The sequence below is a fragment of the Ylistrum balloti genome, unplaced genomic scaffold, assembly GCF_031769215.1.
Source record: "Ylistrum balloti isolate Yb309-2 unplaced genomic scaffold, AGI_CSIRO_Ybal_v1 Utg372270, whole genome shotgun sequence".
In the NCBI taxonomy this organism is placed as follows: Eukaryota; Metazoa; Mollusca; class Bivalvia; order Pectinida; family Pectinidae; genus Ylistrum; species Ylistrum balloti.
The window spans coordinates 183,272-204,827 of NW_026783057.1; the positions used below are offsets into that span (position 1 = coordinate 183,272).

A 21,556-nucleotide genomic window follows, 5' to 3' on the forward strand; every position below is an offset into this window, starting at 1 on the left:
ATTGAAATTATCAAAATAAAATGAGCTCAGATTATACCCTGGCAAGTTTCTCATAAATTGACATTATACAAACTGTATGCTGTAACAGCAGAGATGTCAGTTTCTTGACTCACTCCAAATATAAAACTCTTCAATGAATTACTAAGAAACTGTATATCCCATTAGCATACACATTTGTTACAACATATTGAAAGAAAGTGAATTTTGAGGCTTTAGGTTAAAATAATGAGTAACATACCTGACAACTCCATGAGATGTACTTGGAACAGACAGAATAATAGGAATGGCCATCTGTAACTGGTCGTTCAGAATGGCCATGTTGCGGTAGATCTCAACCTCACTCCTTGGTGCATTGACAAGGGCACAGCCAAGGTAGGTAACTCCATTAAATACAGTTTCACCTTGGAAAGGTGAGGCGGGCAAGGACGTTGATCTCTCCCGAGCTAATAAAAAGTTAATAAAATGCATAACTATTGCCTGATTTAATAGATTGATTTTGAAACACTATGTCACTAACCACACATTTGTTTGTGTGAGCAAAATCACTTCTGTGAACAAAACCATTTCCTCATGGCTAAATGATATACAGTTGTATGCTTTACGTAAAATATTAAGAAACAGAGATAAACCATTTGACTTTTATTTCTGATGGTGACCCATCATTTGTCATCTGTTCTGAATCCAATCAAAATATATCTCACCGAGTGAAAGATTGAAATTTTGATCCAATCAATCTTAACGCTCGACCTTTTTTTGTTTTTGTTTCATTGATTTTGTTTATGAATTTGCTCACATGTGAGAACATAACAAGTAGCACAAAAATAATTAATGTTTGACCTTGGCCAGCTATGCATTTTACAATATTTCTGGTCTGTTGAGAAATATTGCTACCTTAAATTTCTCATCTAATGCTTTATCACAAACAACATTTGAAATCCAAAGGTTATGTGCTCAAGATATTTTTTCTTCTCTGCACCAAGTACCATACATCATGACAAAAAGGAAGGCTTTGCATGTACTACTGCAAATGAATACAGTTGACTTCAGTTTATTTCAGGGCTAAAGATATATATCAAATGACAAAGAACCCTTGGATTTCAGAGATGTCATGCTGTTGAGCAAGAGATATCAAAGCAAAATGGCAGATAGCATCAAAATTAAATTTTCAGTTAAATTTCCAAACTGAAAACCAGTAAGTTCTTGATATCCTATTTACCTGCAGGAGCAGTGATGACATCTGCTGACTGACTGCTTGGAAGGACATGGTCACCTTTATCACTATCCCCCAACCGGTTTTCCGTTGACAAAGATTCACTGGAAGTTAGAGTAGATGTCATCTGGTCTGGGGGACTGTCAACTGATATCTCCATGTTCAGGTCATTGATGTCACCAGTTATTTTCAGTTTGGGTTCCCCATTGACAACAACATAATCGTCGCCAGTAGACGAGGATTCCAGTGAACTGCGACTAACTGCGTCCTCCATGTCATGTTAGGCGTAGCAATGAAGGTTCCAATGGTGAACAATAGTCATTCTGGAAGAGTTAATAAAAATGGTCTTAAAAAGACTGATTAATTCTTCTGGTTTAGCCCTTGATTACACATTATATTATGAATGCAGAAAGAACTTCACTAGCCATGAAATGAAGTTTATTAGATCAATTGACAATTCCATTTCATTCCCATTTTTTAAATAACATTGATCATTTTCTCAAAATAATGGAGAAAAATTGAAGAAGCTTTCTTTCCTATGACCTTAACATAAGGAAATTGATAGCACCTGATCTCAGATACCTGCTGGCAAAATATCAGACAATTATGTTCTGGAACTTGAAAAGATTCTTAAAGTTTTCAACATATTTGATCCATGTGACCTTTTAGGAGCAGTTCATTTATATGAGGACACATTAACTTGGAGTGAAAGGTTGAAAATAGACATTTCCTTGGAGTGAAAGGTTGAAAATAGACAGACATTAGACCCATTACTTTTGTGCCATTTGAAATGGGATCAGATGTAGCAGCATACAGCAATCTTAGCCTATTGGGCTATTTCAGCCATTTCATATCATTAATTAGGAAATTGTATGGGTGAAGAGTGTCTTTGTTCCTGGACCAGTTTTCAGAAGATCTTTTAGCATCTTGGAAACAAGTTTAAAAAGGTATATCCATTTGGTTTTAAAATCTGTGCCATGTTCTGTTCTCACTAACATCCAGCACTACAATTTTTAACTTTTGTCATTCAATTTGTTTTCTTTGCATACAATCTCTTTTAATTCAATACATATCTCTGTCATAAGTCTAAATGGAACATAAAAACATTGTTATCGGTGCATTACCAGGTATCCCTTCCTTTATCTATTATTTTTTCATTGTTTTTTTCGTAACCATTGTTGAAACATTTGCAATAAAGGTCCTCTTTTAAAATAGACCAATAACAATTGATATGCAATATTGTACCTTTTTACACAAAATAGAATAATTCAGTTGTCTGTCCTTTCATAAAAGGTCACAAACTTTATCATCTCCATTGCTTATGCACAGAAAAAAAAGTGTGGCTAACAACAGAACACAGGTCAGGTAAATTCATGCTCAACTATGACAGATGCAAAAACATGTTTTAAATTGTCATTTGATGACCATGCACTCTAGTCGATGAATGATAGAAAATATCATTTTAGCACAAAGCTAGGTAACAGAAATAGACAGTTTTGATATATGCACTGTGCCACACTGGTTATGGCCCATGTTAAAGGGTGAAGTCAATTTCTGTTGTACAGGTTCAAAATAACTTTCGATCTGTGCGTTGCTACTTCAAATTATCCTGCATTTGAGTATGTAATTTATTACTCAAACCAGTAGCTGTCTCTCAATGCACAAACATTATATTAAAGTCAAACGCATCTACCGACATGAGCAGATGATCTCAAGCCTAGTGTCTCTAGTCAGATGTACTATGTACAACGCATGCTTTTGTTGTTAGGCCAGAATTCCATGTCACTATGAGAGTAAAATGTAAGTGTCTGTTAAGATCACAATATTATATGATATTGTAGGAGATCATACGTGATTAAAGAGCAAGTGCAATGTATGCGTCGGGACGGAGAAAGCTAAAAAAAACACCATCGGGAATCAAATATATATTGCCAGCAACGATGAAACAATTATGTTTATGCAAAAATGTGAACAATTGAGTTGTTCAGTGATTTTGGTACTATAAAATTACCTGATCTGAGTCTAAGCCACCGTCATCCAAATAAAAATGACGATTTACTCTTAGATGAATTAACTGTTCCTCATAATATTATTGAAGAAGATGGCGCTAAACGAAAACTTCCGCATGATGTCACCGATGACTTCGGAAATCTCCGTCATTTTCCGGAAACTCTCGCTGAGTAGCAGACGATTCATCTGGATTGAAATAGTAAAAACAGTTATGCGGGATTTTTAGGAAATTTATGACGTATAAATTCGAAACACGAATTCATTGGAACGTTATGATAACGCTTTTTATTTCAAATATATGTATATATATATATTTATATCTCGTGAAAGACAGCACGTGCGATGATGTCAGAGGGTGTATAAATACTGCAACTGACGCGAGCGTCAGTCAGTTTGAATTTGTACAGAGAACGTTGCGCTCTTGAGTACAAAGTTGTTCAGGCCTTAACCCTTGAAAAGAAGTGAGACTGCAGAAAGAAAATGGTAAGTTACATGGTTTCGACAGGATTCTTTTATAGACAATTCCATTTTCTCCTAAGAATTTCAATTCCAATCACTCAGTTACAGTGACAAGTGTTGTAGTACCGTTCTTTTTATTTGAAAAAAAAAAGATTCGCGAATTCAGAAATTGACATCGTTGAAGTGAGGACCGTTTATTTAAATGTTTTGATTATTGCGAGCACCTCGTTAACTTGTCCGTTGCTTGTAGGTATATGTTAAAAGCATCGTTCGTTTCATGTGCGAGCGATCAAACGTCTTGCAACGTTAATTTAACACGATTCTTGCAATTTTAGTATAATAACCATTTCATATATAAAATCTGATGTTTGTAGATGTTTACACGGAAAACTTAAATAACATTGAAAGATACATTATCGCCCATGGTAATTTACAAATAACTCGACCGACTTGTATTAGATAAAAATGCGTTCCAAATCATGAAATTTAATTTCGTTTAATCTATACAGGTTTAAGAACTGCAATAGCATGGTTATATCATTTTGATGAGCGTGAAAGTGATTTACTTACTAGACAGGTATATGTAACTGTTATCATGTTTAGATGAATTTCGATCATAGAACTGTTCCAAATATAACTGACACACTTTTGGTCTATCAGATTATGATAAGTGTTAAAGCATTGGGACTTGGGAAGTCTACCTGTTGCTTGGCACTGAACATCTGCAGTATTTCTAGCCGAGAAACAACTGGAAGCCACTACAGAAACAAAATGGGGTCAACTGCTGATACACAGGAGTGGAAATATACGTATAGCATACTGTCAGAAGCTACATTACTGTATAACAACACATAGTAATACTGTTGTTTTGGGTAAACCTTTACATTTTTCCAAGGACAATTAGCAACATCACTATTTTGCAATTATTTAGCTTAATGTGATTTTTTTTATTTGTTCCAAAATCCACCAGATTTGTTTTTTTAAACATTCCTTCAATTTGAAGTTTATCTAATTTTATGTGAAATAATCCTAACAAAAAAAATGCAAAATGAGAGAGAAAATTGTCATATGGAAAAATGTCTATTCTGTGCCAAAATTAGTTGACATCTATTAAGATTACAGAATCTGATAAGGACAGAGGAGGACCCAAACTGATCAGTAACCAATCGAATCTTTTTTTGTGTTGTATTTCAAAAAGTTTTCAGTTTCATCTATAGGAAAATTGGCTGAAACTGTTGGCAAGATGATTAGTCAAGTTCAAGGTATTAATGCTTATTGAACTACTAATACAAATTTCATTAATACCAGCTGATTTATCAATTTAGAGCCCAAATAAAAGGTCTTTAAGGTCCAAGGAAAACACTGCTACAGCAACTTTGAAACCTATGTTGTTTATCTCTGTTTAGAAATGAAATATGAGGATGTGATGCAACATGACAACACAAGCCAATTGCATATATTTCATCCAGAACCAACATAAGATATTTATGAAATAACCAGACATTATCAATATGCTTTTGCAGTTTTCCTAATTCCAATATTTTGACTTTAACATTATATTTGGTTTTTTTTTGTAAGCACTGCAGACTTATTCTTATTTCCTTTAAATGAAGGCATAGTCCTCATGCACACCATTTTTTAATCAATGTAGACAGATTTGCAGGTTCAACTTGAGAAATGAATCTTTGGTCTCCACTTTCTGGTCCTTGCATACTGGTGATTTCTATGATGCCTGCTTTTGCCTTACTCACATATATGTATATGCACTACTGACATACAACCAATGCATCAAATGCCAGCTGAGAGTATGATCTCTTAGAGAAAAAATGAAGGATTCAAACACTTGATCAAATTATTTTCCCTATGAAAGTGTTACAATTTAGGCCATTGTTCTTTGTATTTTGAAACAGGTATGGTGAGCCATACCCATGCATTTACATAGGAAATTGCTTGAAAACCAGGGGTACAAGTTTTGAATTTCACAGATTTTGAGGGTTTCGCACAATCGTTCAGGTGTCCTGGGAATACTGTTAGGTGCACTGCATTAAAAGATGACCCATATGTATTGGTAATTTGGTATTTGGACTAACTTTTGTCAGTTCTAAACAGATGTATGAAGGCCAAATTATTTTGTCTTAGTTTTGATCGGTGTTAAATTTCTTCTTGATAGAGAAGTAGTATTTTGAAAAAGTTTATATAAGGAGTTAGGCAAAAGTTTGGCAGAATAAGTTCAAAGAAGAACTCACAGGTATTGATTTTTACAGGAAACAAAGGTGTAGCAAAAGTTGACAATTTTGTCTCTTTCAGTATTTCATCATATGTGATGGATGTACTTTGCCTTTATATATATATTTATTTTTTCTGTATTTTAACACAGAGGGAGTGTATTTCTATTCATGTTGGACAAGCTGGTGTGCAGATTGGCAATGCTTGTTGGGAATTGTACTGTTTGGAACATGGAATTCAGCCTGATGGACAGATGCCAAGTGACAAAACCATTGGTGGGGGTGATGACTCTTTTAACACTTTCTTCAGCGAAACTGGGGCTGGAAAACATGTCCCAAGAGCAGTATTTGTTGACTTGGAACCAACTGTTGTGGGTAAGCATTTTTATCTTGTTGTAGGGCCTCCTTGCTTGTTATTGATTTTGTTTTACCTATAAGGCTTGAAAACATGGAATTTCTGAAGTGTTACTTATTCCTAGTTTGATCATTTTTACAATTTTCATATTTTTTTATATTCAATGTTTGTTGTTAAAATGTCACTTTGGTAAGAAATTAGAGCTTGAACATGTACATATACTCAACTAGATACCATTTGTCTCGGTAACTAATACAGATGGCAAAAGTCTACCATTTCAAGATACTTGAAAACCTACATGTGTAAAATAATAAAGTATTTCATTTTTTTTTTTCTGTTATGTAATTTGTAAATTATTTTGAAGGTAAACGTATGTTCATCTGGAAAATGACTACATCAGTTGACATGGTTATAAATATTTCGGATTATATTGCAGTTAATTATCTTTGATAAAACAGCCACCAACCAATGTGTTGTTAAGATATACTGTGATATCAGTGATAAATGATGACCTGCAAGTGAAAGGATGTTTGTCCCAAAGATGACAAGATATGGTTTTATGACAAAACTGCCATGCATAGCTTACATTCAGCTTTTGATTTTTCTGAATTCAATGGGAATGAAGTATTCATTCATGAACATTTGAACATTCCTTCCAGCTCTATGCGGAATAGATATATTGTTAGTCTGTAGTTTTCTATGTTTTCATTACAAAACGAGTTATGTCTATGTTAGGTTTTCAACTTATAGCAATGTCCTGTATTTTTAAGATGAGGTAAGGACAGGAACATATCGCCAACTCTTTCATCCGGAACAGCTCATCACTGGCAAAGAGGATGCTGCTAACAATTATGCCCGGGGTCACTACACTATTGGCAAAGAGATTGTTGATCTGGTGTTGGATAGGATCAGAAAATTGGTAATTCATAATATATTTTTACTACTTTAATATAGACAATTTAACCATGTGAATCATGGAGACCCCAGACTGAAAACTAGCTTTGAAATTTTGCTTTCAATCTGTTAGGTAAAAAAAAGACTGTCAAAGGTTTATGTTGCATGAATTAATGTGAATATGTTTTAAAATCAAAATGATTGGTCATAGCTGATTTACTGAAAAACACATTTTCTAAGGTGTGCATTTTTTTAATTCACAGTAACTGTCTGTTTCAAGGTATGTAGCAAGTGAAATGTCACTTCATATATCTTGTGTATATGTGCCTCAAATGTTGGTCAAATGACTAGACTTCATAACCGATTGAATAATAATATTTCACTGTGTAAAACTACATCAATTTATCTTCAGGCTGACCAATGTACAGGACTTCAAGGATTCCTGATTTTCCACAGTTTTGGTGGTGGAACTGGATCTGGGTTTGCATCTCTTTTGATGGAAAGGTTATCTGTTGACTATGGAAAGAAGTCCAAGCTGGAGTTTGCCATTTACCCTGCTCCTCAGGTGACTGAATTTTGATCAATTCCTGAAGATGCAAATTTGTGAATACATTTTGTTCAGAAAGTGCACTGCTGAAATATTCATTAATTGCTAGTCTGATTATTATCCAAGAGGGGTGGGGTGTCTAGACTATAGATTCTTCAGAAATCTGCTGCTTTGCACTTTATTCAGATGTTGGGCTGCTCACTCTTCATCTATAATCCATCTGTAAACAACGGATCATTCTCAAATTTCATTTGTACACTTCCAATGCTAGTTGATTGTTCATTTTGAGACAAATAATGATAACAGAAGGCCATCTTCAAGTTTGACTGTTAAGATTGTTATTTCATTTGAAAACAACTGGATGGATCATTCTCAAATACTTGAATAGTGTGGGGTGTCCTGCTGGGTGTGTTTGACAGCATACATCATTGTAGTAGCAGTATGGTGTAAAGTTGGCACGACACTAGTTCTGCACGAGCATACTGCCTTAAGTATTCTTGAAATACGGATACATAATTTCTTGCCTAATTGACCAAAGCTGTCGGTAGGATGCTCAGAAACATAAAACCAAATATCCATGTTGTACATTTTCAATTTCAGTCGGATCAGGAAAAAATATAAAATTTTACCATCTTGCATTTTTAACATTTATAGTGTGTAGTTGCTATTATTTGAGAGGTATTAGATGGATCATTTTCTCGATTTCGTTTATGCCTGTAAGTTCCCTTTGGTCCCCAGTTGTGCTTTGAACGGAAAAGATCGTATTATGATGAGTGTTAGATTCCACAGGGATTACCAATTAAAATAAGTCGGTGGTACAATACTTTTTACAAGTTCATATGCTAAATATTGATTGATTATGTGAAATATTGAAATTCAACGAGAAGTTGGAAAACATTCTTATTAGTGGACGAATTTGTATGGAGCAAGCTTTGGTCTCCCAAGTTCATCTAACAAGTGAAATGTATTATTTAGTTTCACAAATTAATTAATGTTTTCAACTTAATTTGCAGGTATCAACTGCTGTTGTTGAACCATACAATTCCATCTTGACTACCCATACAACTTTGGAGCACTCAGATTGTGCGTTTATGGTGGATAACGAAGCTATCTACGATATCTGCAGGCGAAATCTTGACATTGAACGTCCTACATACACAAATTTAAACAGGTTAATTGGACAGATTGTCAGCTCAATTACAGCCTCACTTCGTTTCGATGGTGCCCTGAATGTAGATCTTACCGAGTTCCAGACAAACTTGGTGCCGTACCCTCGTATTCATTTCCCTTTGGTAACCTATGCGCCAGTCATTTCTGCTGAGAAGGCATACCATGAGCAGCTGTCTGTTGCAGAGATAACTAATGCCTGTTTTGAGCCAGCTAACCAGATGGTGAAATGTGACCCACGTCATGGAAAATACATGGCCTGCTGCATGCTGTACAGAGGTGATGTTGTTCCAAAAGATGTCAATGCTGCTATTGCTACCATCAAGACCAAGAGGACCATCCAGTTCGTTGACTGGTGCCCAACTGGCTTTAAAGTTGGTATCAACTACCAACCACCCACTGTTGTTCCAGGTGGTGATTTGGCCAAGGTGCAGCGAGCTGTCTGCATGCTGAGCAATACTACAGCCATTGCTGAAGCATGGGCCCGTCTCGACCACAAATTTGATTTGATGTATGCTAAACGAGCCTTTGTCCACTGGTATGTAGGAGAAGGAATGGAAGAAGGAGAGTTTTCAGAGGCTCGTGAGGATTTGGCTGCCCTTGAGAAGGATTATGAGGAAGTTGGTGTGGACTCTGTTGAGGGAGAAGCTGAAGAGGAGGGAGGAGATGAATATTAGAATTCTGACCAACCAGAATTGTGATCGCTAACTGATTTAGATAGGAAAGCATCAAAAATAAAGACTGGTGTTTTATATTGTAGGTTTGAACTTTGATTAGTAATATGACACACAAAATACTTTGATATATAAATGTGTGCTTCTTTTCTTTCCATTTTCTTTATATATAGTTTTAAAATCATCATTTATTAAACCAGTTTCAATTGCTAGTGTTGGGGTTTGATTTACTTGTAATAAATAACAAATTTTGTTCCCTGAACATGGATAATTCAAAGGTCTTTTAGAATGAAGGTCATCAACAGTGCCAACATGCGTCCCTTGAGGAATTACTCTGATCTCTTCTAAGAAACCCCCCACCCTGTTTACCATTACATAACCATTGATACACACTCAACCTATATTGACAAGTTACCACTTGTAGTCAATGGCATTTTTTAGTTGCCAGAGTGATTTCAATACAGGTATGATATCAAATTTAGAAATACTACCTTACAATAATTCTACATCAAGAGAAACAGAAAGTGGATGCAATATGTCTGATTTTATTTTCATTAAGTCTGAGCTTTCATGCTGTACAAGATTCATCTTGACTGTGAATATTACCTATGGTCTCTGAACCCTCTGAGCATAACTTCTTCATTGCACACATTTCTAAAACACATTTTCCCAGTTTCTCATACTCGGCCAGTTCATTGTAGATATGACATGATAATCGAATATAAAGGGTGCCTTGAATGCATTTTACAGGAACCTGAAACACAAAAAGAAAAAATATAATACTGAAACTGAAATAAGTACTGCAAACCTATTCTCAAAGGCATTTGTTTAAATAACAGTACCTGTATAAGAAATTGCTGAACTGATTTAAAGGAAGAAAATTGTGGTTTCAGTACATCATTTACCTCTATATTGTACTGATGGTAGAGTTGGTTCTGAATGGCCTCTCCAGTACTGTATGTTGCTGCTGTATTGGAATGGTACAGTTGGCGAGGAAGCTCCACTAGAGCCATACAACCTGGACATGAATATATATATATAGTTTAAACATATATATTCTAGCATAGTTATTTTATTTTGAGGCTCTTCCCATGGCAAGTACATTTTGCATTTTTGCTAAAATATGATGTACATTTTTTTTTTTTTTTACATTTATTACTGTAACACTTATTCTTCATTGTGGTTAATTAATTTGCCAAAAAGCTATTATGAGCCAAAATTTGATAGCATTACTTAATAAGTACATTTATGGCATGTCAAAAGTAGCCACAGTCGGGTAAACCATCATAAATCATTACTCTTTAATTAAAGTCAGCACGTTGAGATCCTGATCAAAAGTGTTTCACAAATATTCCAGTATGGTCTTGCTGTCCAAGACTGTTTTTTCCCCCATATGTTCTGTTCAGCCAATGATCGCAAAATTTTATTATATTGCTCTTCTAATACAAAATGTGTCGTAGGTTTTGGTTTTGATTTAAAATTCATAGACTACCTGGTACACTACCATCTTATTGGTCAAAACTCTTGACAGAAAGCACTCCATGTAATGAATTTACCTTTTAACTGAGCCTGTGTGGTCTGAAGTTGTTTCAATGTCAAGTATTTTATCTAACGGTTCAACATATGTTGACTTTAGCTTACAAATCATCACAAAGTTTGATGTAGTTTAGTAGAAACAGCAGTTTATAACTTACATTCTGAACATGCTCATTATGGGCACTATTTGTGCATGCTACATTTTAAGCTTCATCAGATTTTCAAAATGACTGCTAGTGGCAATTTTGAACCTTGATGTTTCAAATTTGCTACAATAACTTATTTTAATGGTAGATATACTTTTACAACAATTAAGAAATAAAACATGTCAACACATTACTTTTACTACCAGGATCACAGATACATACTGATCCAGATTCTGACAGTTTTAAAGAATTAAACATTTTGTTCCGTTAATTCCCTTATAAAACCTGACAAATCTAGAAAAAGAAATTGGGTTTTGGTAATAAAAGATAATTGTCAATTTTGTAGTAAAATCTGTTTTCTTACTGTGTTTTTCCTTTATTTTTCAGCTTTTATGGGATATTCATCCACAAGTTAAAAGCATACCTCACTATACTTATTTTTAGAAATGATTGTACTGCTGGTAGTGTTGTGAAATGAAGAAGTATAGTTTCATGGATTACAGGTAGCTACACTCTCCTGTGTTCTGCTCTTGACTATCCTACGACTAGAGTAATATAGACATTCTACTCGTACATACATCTGTCTGACAGTGTTTTTAGCCCACCATCATCAGATGGTGGGGTATTCAAATAGCCCTGCGTCCGTGGTCCGTCGTCCGTCCGTAAACAATTCTTGTTACTGCTATTTCTGAGAAAGTACTGGATGGATCTTTCTCAAATTTCACATGCAGTTTCCCCTTGGTCCCTAGTTGTGCATTGTACCTTTTTTGGACTGATTTGAATTTAAGATGGCCGACAGGTGGCCATCATGGATTTTGGATGTAAAAGTTTGTTACCGCTATTTCTTGGAAAGTACTGGATGGATCTTTCTCAAATTTCATATGCAGGTTCCCCTTGGTCCCTAGTTGTGCATTGTACCTTTTTTGGACTGATCCAAAATCAAGATGGCTGACAGGCAGCCATCTTGGATTTTGAGAGTGAAATCTTGTTACTGCTATATCTGAGGAAGTACTGGATGGATCCTTCTGATATTTCATAGATATTGGTTTCCCGTGGTCCCTAGTTGTGCATTGTACCTTTTTTGGACTGATTTGAAATCCAGGTGGCCCACAGGCAGCCATCTTGGATGTCGACAGTAATACAGCACAAGCATATTGTCCATTATCCATCTGTAACTGACTGCTATCTAATAATATTGAGTACATTCAATGAAGACCAGTTCATCCCCCCCCCCCCCCCCCCCCCCCCCAACCCCACAACCCCATTGCCTTCTGAGTAGCAGAACACTTAAAATAATGATATCCATGCTTGTACCTTCGCTGAATGACTATTGTATTTTTCTACCCTTCTTTGTTACAAGATCTTATTAAATTTACTTTGTTTACAAAATTTCCCACCTTTATCCTATTTTGGCTTCATCTTGTGATTAGCAAACACACTCCAAACACCAAGATGAAGTTTAAACTCCAAAACTGGATATAGATAGCAAATTGCTTACAACGAAAGAGATTACCAGGCCTTGGAAGGTGTGACATTACAGAAGGGTGGATTTTTGTTAATTGAGCATAACATTTTTAGTTTCAATTAATTTTCTGCAGGTGTTCTTTAGTTTGGAAAAAAATATTGATTTATTGGAAAGAAAGAGGTGAAATTTACCAAACATTTCCATAGGAGCTGCCAGCTTTGTGTGCCAGAGTGATGTTAACAAATCACCTAGAAAATAGTAAAATACATACTGAGAATAATTAGCATTACCATGTTCTTTATGATTTTTTTCTTTAAATGAAAGAACATGTAAAACATCAATGTATGTTGAGAATACCACACTGGCTAAAATATCAAATTATTTTTCTTATGATCTGCCATATACATGAATTGTGAAGACCATACCAATTCCTTGGACATTTAGCATAGTTTGTAACAGGCTTGTCTGAAAAGATCTAACTCTTCACTTGACTGCTTTAGACAAGGATAGGGCTTACTTGTGTAGTAGACATGATTGTGGCCTTACAATAAACAGTATACATGTACTTGGTTGGTATCTTAAAAACTTACACGATTCCCTGCACAGAGTATACATATACTGTTGTATCTTTTTGTTTCCGATGTCCTCCCAGAAGTTCATGTTCACATGCATGGCTAGAAATGGACTGTAGTCATGAAGACCTGAAGTGAGCAAAATTCAGTTGTATCTACTGTATTGATTTATCAACAAGGCAATGAAAATATAGTCCTGTTTGTGGGCTTCATTTATTGCCCTGTGAACAGTCATGGTCATTAAAAGTGGGGCTTCCTTGTAGCTGGTGGCTCCTTCACAAAACAACAAATGGGATAACTGTTGCATGACACCACAACAAATAGGGTTAAGTGTCTCCCTAAAGACAACCATGACAGTACAGTGAGACCCATTTCTTGGATTCCCCCACGTCTCGGCTTCCTGGGCAACACAAACCGTCACTTGTAGGGAAGATCAAGTCTTACAACCCCTTGATCGTCATCTGGGGGGTAGGACTTTAAAGAATTGTTCTATTTTTGCTCTATTGGGCCCTGCCCCTCCTGCCCTAGGGGGCCAAATCTTACTATTTATACAGTGTTTATGCTTAAAAGCAAATTTAAGCAAAATCCAATCATTCCTACACGAGGAGTAGGATTTCAAAGGACTTTCCAAATTTCCCCTTTTGGATCCCGTCCCTCATGCCCTAAGGGGGAAGGGGCGGGGTCACACCACACAATTAAAAATGTTCCGCTTCCCCTAAGGATGTTTTTGATCAAATTTGCTAAAACAAAATTCCAATAAGTTGTTCATGATTAGCAGCATTTTGTAGAAAAAGTTGGTGGATGACAGACACCCCAGTATCCCTATAGCTCACTTTGACCTTTAGGGCCAGATGAGCTAATAATGATTAATTTTCCTTGTTGGGCCCTGCACATCATACATTTTATATAAAGCTGAATCCCCTTGACCCATGCATGCTTCAGACCAAATCTTGACAATATTCTGTAATTCCTGAAGAACAAGATAGATTTCAAAGAAATGAATATATTTTTCTATGGGGGCCGAGACTCACCGTTACATAGAACCACGGACTTATATACATATGTATATAAGTCCGTGATAGAACTAATTTTTCTTCACCCAAGCATGCTTCAGACCCAATTTGAACAATATCCTGTGATTCCTAAAGAACAAGATAGATTTTAAAGTATTGATAGATTTTCCCTATTGGACCCCGCCCCTTTAGCCACAGGGGGCCAAGACCCACTATTTATACCAGACTGATTTTCCTTCATCCAAGCATGCTTCAGACCCAATTTGGACAATATCCTGTGATTCCTAAAGACATCTGATTTGTCAAAAGTAAACAAGAGTACTGACATGTCAGTAAAATATTTCTAATTTGATCTGATGACCTTGACCTATGATTGGGTGAGCTCTGATTTGATTTCAGTAAATTATGCTTCATTATATGTAACATATCGTAAGCAAATTTTTACCAGGAAGCATTCAGATAAATGTTTTGCTGAACATGGAAAGCAATGGAGAGTTTCTGTGAAGAAACAATGGAGAAACTGTTGAGTGTAATCATTGAAGCAGAAAGGAAGGTATTTCCAGAAACTAATTTTCAATTGGTAGTAACAACAACTTTTGAATCTCAGGACCTAAAAATCATTCCCACCCAAGTACTTTCTTCCAAGAAACATTTGGTAAAGTTTGAGTGTGATTGGCCCATTAGAACTTGAGATATTGTTCCAAGGCAAAAAATTAAAACAGACATACAGACAAATGGGCAAACTTATTACTCTAGGGCACCTGCAACATTGATGCTGGGACCTAATAATTTGTGGAGTAAAATCATGAGACTAGCATGGACTACCATTGTTGACTACCCTGATTGATACTGACAAGTCAGGAAAATGGTGCCAGAGACATTTGCATGACTCTGGAATGTTGATGCTTTGCTTTACTTTAAAAGTAATCGGTGTCAACAATCACAAAATAACAAAGACATCAATAATGCACAAAAGGGCATTTTGGTATTAGATGTTTGTTTAACTGTATTAGAAAAGGGAAAATATATTGTAATTATACTGTTGCATGTATCTTTTCTTTTTCAACAGTCCACTAATTATAACAACATAGGTAGAGACATATAACACACAGAATAGAGGAATTGAAGTGGACAGCTGTTGCCTGATCCTTATATCAAGGAAACTTATCACTTGCCAATGATATCAATTTTATTTCAGTACTGCTGATTCCTCCCACATAAACCTCTAGCTGTTGTTTACAGACTCACAAATACAATTACAAACATTAAAATGTACAGGAAACTCTCACCTGCCCACATAAATTCAGAGTTGAAGCCAGAGCCAAAGCCATGGGAGATGACAAGTGGCCTGGTCTGGGCCTTCAGTTCCTTCCTTACATACAGGAATGCAGACCCTTTAGGGCAACAAAACCACTTATGGGCATTGCTAACATAGTAATCAGGGTCTAGAGCCCTTAGATCCAAAGGAAGAGCACCCAATGCATGGGCTCCATCTACCAGTACTGGAACACCTCTGAAGTCAATAAGATGTTATGTTCTTAAAGCACATTCCTTAGCTTGTATAAAAAATACACATAATACTGTCTTTATGTGATGGTACTTGAATATTCACTATCGGCCATTTGCTGTGTGTTCATTATTGTAAAACTTAACAGGTCAGCTTTGGACTTAAACTGCCATATCAGTGTAAAGTTAATATATTTTACTAATTCAGGAAAATATAGATGTTCAATTCAGTTTCATTTTGTGATATAAAATTGTTTCAACAAAATAAAGCCCCTTCACAAGTATTACATCATTATACTATTAATTGTCAAATGTAAGTCAAAGGTACCTCTCAAAATGTACCTGCCTACGAAGTAATATATTCCTAAGTAATGTAGTCTAGACATTCTGGTAAGCCTTAAATGATTAAGATAGAAGTCATATGTAAAGTAATATTTATGGTTACATTGACAAAGAATGGGTCATGCTGTTATCCCAAAATGTGTTACATGCCACCATTCCAAAATCAAATTCCAACACAAAATTCAGCACAGTATATGTAATTCTAAGAGAAATGACTCTGAAGTCTTTTTCTATGAAACATGTAAGGTACAAAGTCACATTAACCTACATTTGGTATGCACAAGTCACAGTGACATATTTTTGGATTAAATCAGTTTTTCTATATTAGGTATCTGTAAGTTATAGTGAACTACTTTATGTACCGGTTATGCATTACTCTCACCTTTCTTTACAAATACTGATTATCTCCTTCAAAGGCAGAATCACTGGAGCATTACTGGGTATGTGGTCAAATACTGCCAATCTCACTCCTGAACTTAAGGTTTTCTCCACCATGGAAATCACCTGAAAATAATAGTGATGTACTTATATACATATTATATTAATATAATGTTGTTCATATATATACAACATATATAAATATACTTAAAATACCACATGACAGCCTTAGTTGGCTAAATTTCAATAAATGTACACAGACTGCAGCATTTTTTATTTCTCAAGAAATTGTAACATTGTGCTATTATACACTACTGCTCCAGTGTCATAATTGTTTTGAATATTATCTTGATAACTTAATGAAGTGAAAATATATCCTTGTTATATACACTTTAATAGTTCTAACCTGGTCTTTACTAGTGACTGGGAAGTTAAGCTGTACTTCTTGAAGCACAGCTCCAGTACTTTCACACACAAACTGCAATAGCTTTTTTACAGCTCCTGGTGGTGGAAAAAATGGAATAATTCATCCTAGGAGAACAAGACAGGAAAAGACTTTTTTTCTTCTTGAAAGAGATCAAATCATTCTGAACAATTTCTGTTTTGTGTTAAATGCAACTGCATGCAGAACACTATTATGATAATGTGTTCAAATTAAATGTTTTTACAAATTGAGTCCTCTTCATCCAAGCATGCTTCAGACTGGATTTCTCTATGTGCCCAGCCCCTCTACCCAGAGTGATATCAGACCCACCATTGATGCATAGATGAGTCATCATTACATGAAGATGCTTCAGACCAAATACAGAAAAGATCTATTCATTCTAATGTGACATAATGCTTATGAGAAATTGGTTAACCTTTCCCTAAGGATATTTCTGACCAAATTCAACCAAAAGTTCACTGATGACTCATGTGTTGCAGTATGGTACAAGCTCCCCAGTCCTTCGGATCAGGTGAGCTAAAATAATTCAGTATTAACATAATTCTTTGTTCAAGATATTTATTTTCTGCCTTGATATCCAAAATTTTACAGTTATAGAGTAGCCAAAATGAAAATAAACATGATAATGATGGTCATGTGTCTGTCATGGTATAATGTCTACAATATCATGACCTCTACAGTGTTGTGACCAATACAATATTGTGGTCTCTACATTGCAGTGTGGTTACCAATACAATATAATTACCTCTACAATGACCTCTACAACTTGAAAGCTGCTGTTAAATGACAACAACACAAGACAGTCTGTCCTTACCATATGTTACATTCAACATGTAGATGATGTCACCTTTCTGTAGGTCAAGGCCCCTCACAACAGAATTAATGGCAGTGGTAACATTGATCATCAACACGAGATCAGTTGGATCACAACCTACAAAAGAATTTCATTTACAAAACACTGTCAGCCTACAATTCAGCATTCAATGTTGTTACATTCATAAATTCTTCAAAATTGTGGGATTTGTATTTGTTTACACACATTTCCATTTGGCTTCTCTTTGACATACATTTGTCTTTGTTGTTTGTTAATTTGTAATTTTAAAACCATTTTTTTAATTAGGTGAAAAAGTGAAGTAAAACATTGATTTAAAAACCAATGTCAATATTAACTAACTTACTTTATGCAAGAGATTTCATGGGACACATGCAATTAATATTGTACCCATCACTGAACTGGAAAAGGATCTGCTCAGATTAAGGACATCACATAACCTTCTACACTGTAGCCTTCTTGTGATACACACAAACTTCTATATTGTATGTAGTTCTGATGATTTTGATATTTTTTTTTTCACTTTCATCCTTAACAATTACCATTATGTACCGGGATTTCTATACTTGATAAACTCCCTGATGAATACTTCTATAGTATCTTTAAACAATCGAACATACACTTACATCTAAGGTTGTATGACTTTTACAATTCACAATTTGGTGAAAACCATAAAATGTATTGATATCTACCATAGAATAATTGTTAGGACAACTATATTATAATGTCTTCTACAGTGTAGCGACCTCTCCAATGTGGTAACATATAGAGTGCAGTGACCTCTCAAATGTAGTACCTGCTACAGTGTGCTGACCATTCTAGTGTGATGATCTCTACATTATAGTGACCTTGAATGTGTAATGACCTCTATGATGTAGGGAAAGCTACAAGGCAATGCTTCCTACATTATGGTGACCTCGAATGAGTAGTGACCTCTACCTAGTGCATAACTATATCAAATGTGATATTCTAATTCATCAATAAGTGACCCTATTGAGCTGTGTGATACCTACAGACAAACTTTGCCAGTCTTCTGGTAACATACACTAAATGAGGCAGTAGTTCCCTGTCATAAAACCTCAGTGGCTGTCTCTCCACATACATTTGCCACTCCTGTAAAAATAACACAAACTTCAGTGGCAACCTCTCAATATATCTTTACCTCTCCTGTAAAAACAACACAAACCTTAATGTCTGTCTCTCCACATATCTTAACTATTCCTGTAAAACAACACTAACCACAGTGGCTGTCACACAATATATTTTTACCACTTTTGTAAAAACAACACATACCTCAGTCGCTGTCACTCAACATATATTTGCCACTTTCATCATTGTCAATATTACAAAAAACAACATAAAACTCCAATAAAGTCTTTGCATATATCCTTCCACTCCTACAAATAAAATCAAAACAAACTAATTGTTTGTTACTCCATATAGTGTGGTCACTCCTACACAAATAACGAGAAACCTCAATGGCTGTCACTCCACATACTGTTGCCCTTTCCTACAACAACATAAAACCTCAATGATACCTGACCCCTAAACACTTTAAACATTTGCGAATCCATATGTACTCTAAGTAGCTGTCAATCTACAACTACCACTTCTTCACTCCCCCGTTACACATTTATCACATTTGTTAGCATTGTAAAGCTTTGTAATGCTACCTTTTCAATCTTGCCATGCACTTCTTGTGTCACACACAGGGAATTACTAGAATGGTTTTGGAAAGTAGAATCTATGATATTGAAGTGTAACATTTTAATCATGGTCAGATTGAAGAAAAATATGATTAGATTCTCCATAAAAAATCTGTTATGTTTGTGATGTTAATATGTTTATCTTTTCAATTCCTATGAATATCCCTCCCCTACCTGAGCAGATTTCATTGCCTCACGGAGCACACCACCAAAGGCACCATGGTTGATAAATGTACAGTCTTCCTGTGGACAAAGCATGACTAAACATTAAACATAAAACCAAACCTATATTAAAACATCAGTCAAATCATGAAAAACCAATTATGAAATATTACCTTTAAATCCTTTAAAATACTAACTATGGCAGCCCAAGACAAGAACAAGGGATTGATAACCCCAATTGAAATTTCTTGATTTTTTAATTGTAATTTCTCTTCTCCAACATCCATACACACAATCGAAATGGACATAGATAAATTCAAGGCAAAGATGTATTTTCGAATACTGATTTCATTAATATATAACCAAAACAGATTGGTTGTCATGTATACCTCTAGAAGGAAATGTTTGCGACGGCAGGAGTGTCCAGTTTCCAACTGACAGTCTGTGAATCTTGGAACAGGGATCGGGAAAGCAGGAGGCTGGTACTCTGCCTGGTAAACAAGAAATGGATGAGGAAACTATACAGGTCTATAATGACTTTTAGGCAGCAACATAAAAGAAATATGGAACGATGCATGTACTCAGCTGAAAATAAAAACATAACTTTGCCTGACAAACAAGTAATATGGTAAAAAAGATTATCTGGTACAAAAGAAGTTTTGAGACTTACTGTCACATATTCAGTTTATATCAAACTGGTACCTGAGGACAAGTTAGGAGTCTGGAGTTAAAGAGTAATAGCAACGAGTCTCGATGGTTGTTGAGAGTCATAAGTCATAAGGGAATGTACCAGAACAAGCTAAGAGTCTGGATAGAGAGCCAGAGGACAGGATAGGGTCTAGAGAGAAGGTCAGAAGACAAGTTAGGAATATGGAGGGAAGGTCAGAGCACAAGCTAAGAGTATGGAGGAAAGGCCAATTAATGGTCAAGTTTGGGGTCTAAAAGAAAGGTCAGACAACAATCCAGGAAGTCTTGAGGAAAATTTGGTGTGCATGGAGGGAAGGTCAGAGGGCAAGCTAGAAGTCTTGAGGCAAGAGCAAAGGACAGGCTTGGAGTCAGGAGGAAAAGTAAGATAACAAACAAGAAGTAAGGTGGGAAGGTCAGACAACAAGTCAGGAGTCAGGAAGGAAGGTCAAGGAACAATCTAGAAGTCTGGAGGGAAGGTCAAAGGGCAAAGCTAGAAGTCTAGTGGCAAGGTCAGAGAACAAGCTAGAAGTCTGGAGGGAAAAGTCAGAGGACAGGTTAGGAGACAGGAGGGAAGATCAAAGGAAAAACTAGGAGGCTGTGGGGAAAGTCAAAGAACAAGTTAGGAGTCTTGAAGCAAATCTGGAGGGAAGATCATTTAGACAAGCAAGGAGTGTGGAGGGAAGGTCAAAGAACTAGTGATAGGTCGAGTAGGAAGCCTGGGAAGAGAAGGTCAGCTCATTTGATTTTGTTGTGTTAACGTCTGAAAATAAAATGTTTCAAATATCCAGCTTTATCATTCATATAGAGCTAACACTTCTTTTATGGTTTGTTCTTAGTTTACATGTATTCTAATTATAGTAAAATATCATAAGATGAACATTTGCCTTGACAACTGGAGATATTGCAAAATATACACTTGTACATAAAGTTTAAAGCCTTCACACTTTCATTTAACACTTTATAACCATTTTAATAAAGTACAGCTTAAGCAAATAATAGCTACAGTATAAGTGAGAGTTACATTTTGTATATCTGAGTGAAATTTATGGTGTTACCTCTGGGAGACCTAACAGCTCCTGAACATTGGAAGCATGGAATGACCCAAAGTCCCGTTTACTGTTTTTCTGCATCTTTACCTAAATTAAAAAGAAAAAAAATGATTCTCCATAATAAATATTAATGAATTATTCTATTGAATTAACAGATCTTTGCAAGATCCCAGGGA

General features: G+C 35.6%; 3 protein-coding genes across 4 annotated transcripts in view; 1 reads left to right on the plus strand and 2 right to left on the minus strand.

The window, feature by feature from the left end:
- The window catches only part of LOC132564412 (rab GTPase-activating protein 1-like), a 42,660-nt gene extending 39,368 nt beyond the window's left edge, over positions 1-3,292 (minus strand). For both annotated transcript variants that reach the window (XM_060229064.1, XM_060229063.1), the window contains exons 1-3: positions 3,222-3,292; positions 1,217-1,533; positions 239-443 (exon numbers count right to left, since the gene is read on the minus strand). In XM_060229064.1, the coding sequence (XP_060085047.1) occupies positions 239-443; positions 1,217-1,484 (473 nt within the window). In that variant the 5' untranslated portion in view covers positions 1,485-1,533; positions 3,222-3,292. The remainder of the gene's footprint in view (positions 1-238; positions 444-1,216; positions 1,534-3,221) is intronic.
- Positions 3,293-3,599: 307 nt separating this feature from the next.
- On the plus strand, positions 3,600-9,753 carry LOC132564419 (tubulin alpha chain, testis-specific). The gene is made up of 5 exons (XM_060229070.1): positions 3,600-3,703; positions 6,057-6,279; positions 7,030-7,178; positions 7,566-7,718; positions 8,714-9,753. The coding sequence occupies exons 1-5, from the start codon at positions 3,701-3,703 to the stop codon at positions 9,542-9,544; spliced, it is 1,359 nt and encodes a 452-aa protein (XP_060085053.1). The 5' UTR covers positions 3,600-3,700; the 3' UTR covers positions 9,545-9,753.
- Positions 9,754-10,085: 332 nt separating this feature from the next.
- On the minus strand, positions 10,086-21,461 carry LOC132564420 (uncharacterized). The gene is made up of 12 exons (XM_060229072.1): positions 21,387-21,461; positions 20,034-20,135; positions 19,657-19,725; positions 18,790-18,889; positions 17,759-17,875; positions 16,906-17,000; positions 16,504-16,625; positions 15,563-15,786; positions 13,279-13,389; positions 12,880-12,936; positions 10,447-10,559; positions 10,086-10,295 (listed from the first exon to the last, which is right to left on the minus strand). Exons 1-12 carry the CDS (start codon positions 21,459-21,461, stop codon positions 10,110-10,112), a joined length of 1,371 nt encoding a protein of 456 aa, XP_060085055.1. The 3' UTR covers positions 10,086-10,109.
- Between the last annotated feature and the right edge of the window lie 95 nt (positions 21,462-21,556).